Source organism: Hylobates moloch, unplaced genomic scaffold, assembly GCF_009828535.3.
Source record: "Hylobates moloch isolate HMO894 unplaced genomic scaffold, HMol_V3 SCAFFOLD_13, whole genome shotgun sequence".
Lineage (NCBI taxonomy): Eukaryota > Metazoa > Chordata > Mammalia > Primates > Hylobatidae > Hylobates > Hylobates moloch.
Window position 1 is genome coordinate 70664086 of NW_026652288.1, and position 4147 is coordinate 70668232.

At 32.7% G+C, this 4147-nt stretch overlaps 1 protein-coding gene across 1 annotated transcript; it reads right to left on the reverse strand.

Annotated features, from left to right (window-relative positions):
* Positions 1–316: 316 nt before the first annotated feature.
* On the reverse strand, positions 317–3798 carry STRIT1 (small transmembrane regulator of ion transport 1). The gene is made up of 3 exons (XM_032172249.1): positions 3735–3798; positions 1050–1148; positions 317–956 (listed from the first exon to the last, which is right to left on the reverse strand). The coding sequence occupies exons 1-2, from the start codon at positions 3745–3747 to the stop codon at positions 1054–1056; spliced, it is 108 nt and encodes a 35-aa protein (XP_032028140.1). The 5' UTR covers positions 3748–3798; the 3' UTR covers positions 317–956; positions 1050–1053.
* Positions 3799–4147: the final 349 nt, after the last annotated feature.

Consider the following 4147-nt stretch of genomic DNA (forward strand, 5'->3'; position numbering starts at 1 on the left):
TAAGTACTACATTATGTAGACATACTACAGTTTATTCAGTTAATCCCCTATTAATAGATATTTGGCTTATTTCCAGGTTTTTGCTAAACAAATTATGCTAGAATAAATAGCCTTGTATATAAGCCATTTTGTATTTTTGCCCACGTACCTGTGGAAATTGCCATATTCCTAGAAGAGGGATTGCTGATCCAAAAATTAAATATATATGTAATTTTGATAGATATGTACTGCCAAGCATCCCCCCTAAAATGTACCATTTTGAATTCCCAAAGACAATGTATGAGAATGCCTAATTGCACACAGTCTTACCAACACATATGTTGTCAAACATCTTTATTTTTTCCCATCTGATAAGTGAGTGATGATTCTTCAGTGTAGTTTTAATTACATTTCTCTTTTTGCGAACAAGAGCTTAAGTAAGTGTACTTTTACATTATATGTTCTCTGAATTGTCTGTTTTTATCTCTAGCCCATTTTCTTTTCTTTCTTTCTTTTTTTCTTTCTTTCTTTCTTTCTTTCTTTTTTTTTTTTTGGTAGGGATGGGGTCTCTCTCTGTCGCCTAGGCAGGTCTCCAATTTCTGGGCTCAAGGGATCCCCACTAAGTGCTGGGATTACAGACATGAGCCTCCATGAACAGCCTCAGCCCACTTTCTCTATAGTTTTTTCCAGAGGGCAGGGGGGATAATTTTTTGTAATGTGGTTAAATTTATCAAACATTTTTAATGACGCATTTTTCGTCACAGCTAAACATTTTTCTCACTCAGAATATAGAGAAATTCACTCATAATTTCTTATTGACCTGAAGAAATTCTTATACACACCAAAGTGCCAGTTTATGATCCAAGTTTGTAAAGTGATGTCAAACATTGCATTGTTTAAGATGAGACATTTAATAATCGGTCATGTTCATAGTTTTCTTAATTCTTCTAAATGATGTCAATCTGATATCTTCTTGTCTGAAAGACAAAACATTCCATAGTAAAATAGGAAAGATTGTTTCTGGAGTAATTTAGACTATAAATAAACATTCAGTTATTAAAAACCCTTACCTTTCTAAGAGAAGACAACATAAATCATTATGACGCAGCCCACAATCCAGCCAATCAGGAGAAGAATAGGAACCAGAAGGTGTGAAAATGTAGACTCCGCTTTAAAATAAACCATAGAAAACAGATTATATTGGTCATTTTAGTATTAAATTTTCTGTGTCAAGAGAGTAAAAGGAATCTGGTAACATTAAGAAAAAAGCATACACTCTCTAGTTATACCCATACATAATTATTTTTTCTTTTCTACAGAAAATACGTGAGACTGTCATAAACCCTGGGTATTTTGAATCAAACCATGGGTCTTTTACTGTTATGGGACCTTCGGCAATTCTGAGCTTGAACTTTCCTATTGGTAAAATATGAATAATGAAACTTCTGCTATCTACCTCCTGGAATAGTTTTGAACGTCAAATGACATAACATACGTGCAAAGCTTTGTAAACTCTAACCACCATGTGTGTTTAGTGTATACAGAACACATTCATACATTTGTGCAATAACATATACAGCAGCTATTTATATAAAAACAATCTAATACAACTCTGAGGCAATTCCCACTAAAGTAAATAATTATAACACAGGGAAAGGTATTGAGAACTCTTCTTGGCCTCAATAGCTGAATGTAATTTTAAATATCACAAGGAAAAGGAAAGTATCATACATTATATAACTGTTCTTGACTACAGAAAAGAATTTCTATTGTTTAAAAATTGTTCGGTATAACAACCAGCACTGAACCTGAATCAATGGGCAGTAATAATCCAACACACATATAAATAGCATTTGTTATATATGATTCCTTTGTGCCTCCTATTTGTACTCTTACCTGTAAAAAGCAATTTATACAAGCATCTTTTTAAAAGTATTCACTGCATGTAACTCTTGTTCTTTCAAGCAAACATACACATGCAATCACACAGAAATCCACACATACATCATACAAAAAGATTTAGAAAGAGCACAGAAAAACATTCTATAAAATTAATGTCCCTGTGTTAAGGACTCAGATATATTCTTAACTGCAAAGCACAATTAGATCTTATGCCATTAGTTAAAAGAGAGAATGCATATTCTTAGCAATTATACTCCTATTACGATTTCCATCACTTTAAAATGTGAAATTTTAAAAAATGCTATTAAAATAAAATCATCAGGAGATGAGACACAATTTAAAATTAGAAGACATTTTTATAAAAGCAAACTCACTGAATTTGAAATAAATTTTAATACTTTAAATCTATTTTTCCAAGAATGCTAGAGTCTCTCTTAACCGACAAAATTCAACGTGCTTTTCTTGTTTCTCCATCTCACTGTGACCTTGTATAAGGCATTAAGCACTAAACGGAAAACTCTTCTCTTTGCTTGACATGGTATTGCTTAAGGATAAAGCAAACAACATGAGTTGCCCTTTACTCTCATTTGAACGAAAGCCTTTTTTATGAATTAAGGTACCACTACAATGGAAGTACATAGCAGTAATTTTTTTGAACTGTCTATGTACGTGGCTTTATATTTTTCCCAATTTCAAAGAACTTGAAAATTAATATTAACCCTTTAATTGTGCATTTATATTTTATACATGCATATTTTAATAAAATTTACGTATCACAGAGCCCTAAAAGTCAGTATCTCATTATTTACTTTCCTTGTAAAATAGTACCATTAGCACTAACTGTGCATTTTAACACCCAAAGTATACATTCCATTGGTGTTTTTTTAACACTAATATTTTCAACTTTACTAATACCTGTGGAATTGTTTGGAAGTAGAAATACATAAGAGCACAACATACTTTGCATATGTCACTTACATTACTAGCACAAATAAGAACAAAACATCTCTTTAAACATGAAGTGTAATTGTAAAATGCTTCTCCCTTGTCCAGTTCTGAGCATATCAAAGTAGTTACAGCTGGAAGTGTTCTTGAGGACACTGCGCTCTGGAAAAGACTGTCCAGGTTAAACACCTGGTGCCACCACTCTTTAGTGATCATAAGCAAGTTACTAAACTGCTGTGTCTCCATTTTCTTATCTATAAAATGGGGATGATGATGATATGCATATTTCACAAGGTCATTGTCAAGATTCAAAGCAAAAATTCCTGTAAATATTTAAAAACCATTTCTTAGATACAGTATATATTCAACCTTTTGACAAATTGGAATCAATTCTTTTATATAACTATAAAATATAAATACAAAAAAAGTTTAAAAGCCAGAAAAAAGTTAGATGTGGAACAAAAATGTTAGATGTGGAACAGATTACTGAACCCAATATTCTCATTTTATTGTCAGAAAACAGACTCAGAGACGTATAGGGACTTCTGCAAACTCACATAGCCATTTAATAGCAGATCTGACACAGAACTTAACTGTCTTCAATTCTGGATCAGAATTGAAATGAGGAGAACTAATTTCTAACTCACCTTTCAAAATAAGCATAAACAAAATTAAGCTCTTTTCCTTTGTTGAGATCATTTTAAAATTATTTATAACCTATAGGCCTGATCCACAAATTACATAATTAATGCATTTTTGCAGCCACAATAACATATATGGTTAATGGTCATTTAGCATAGATATCACATTTTTTAAAGTGACTGGGAAACACCAAGAAACATAAATAAACCAAAGTCAAGAAGCCTTCTTTTTTTTTTGCCAAGAGAATCCCATGCCTTAAATCTTACCTTTTTCAGCCATTATTCCTGTTGGTGGGTGGCTAGGTCAGGCCACGCTTACCTCTTTCTTTTGTTATCCAGCGTCTCTTTGAACTTTAAATAGAGAGAAATCTGAAGAGTGCAGCAGCTGCCCGTCTCCTGGCTGCCAATTGTCTGCAGAGTGATGTAAGTCATGGGAAAGCAGAACTCCTCTGGCTCTTCTTTATTCTATTATTATGGAGGAAACAAGGGGCTACGTGACCTAAACAATTAGGTAAGCTGAATTATCCTAATGCAGAGATTCACAGGTTTTTAATTTGCACCATGCCTTTAGATAACATGAAGAAAATATTCTATAAAGAAGGTGTACAGAGGAAAAACAACATTCCACCTATACAAGTGCTATCAAGAAGAAGGGTGATATATTAGAAAGAAAGGATTTT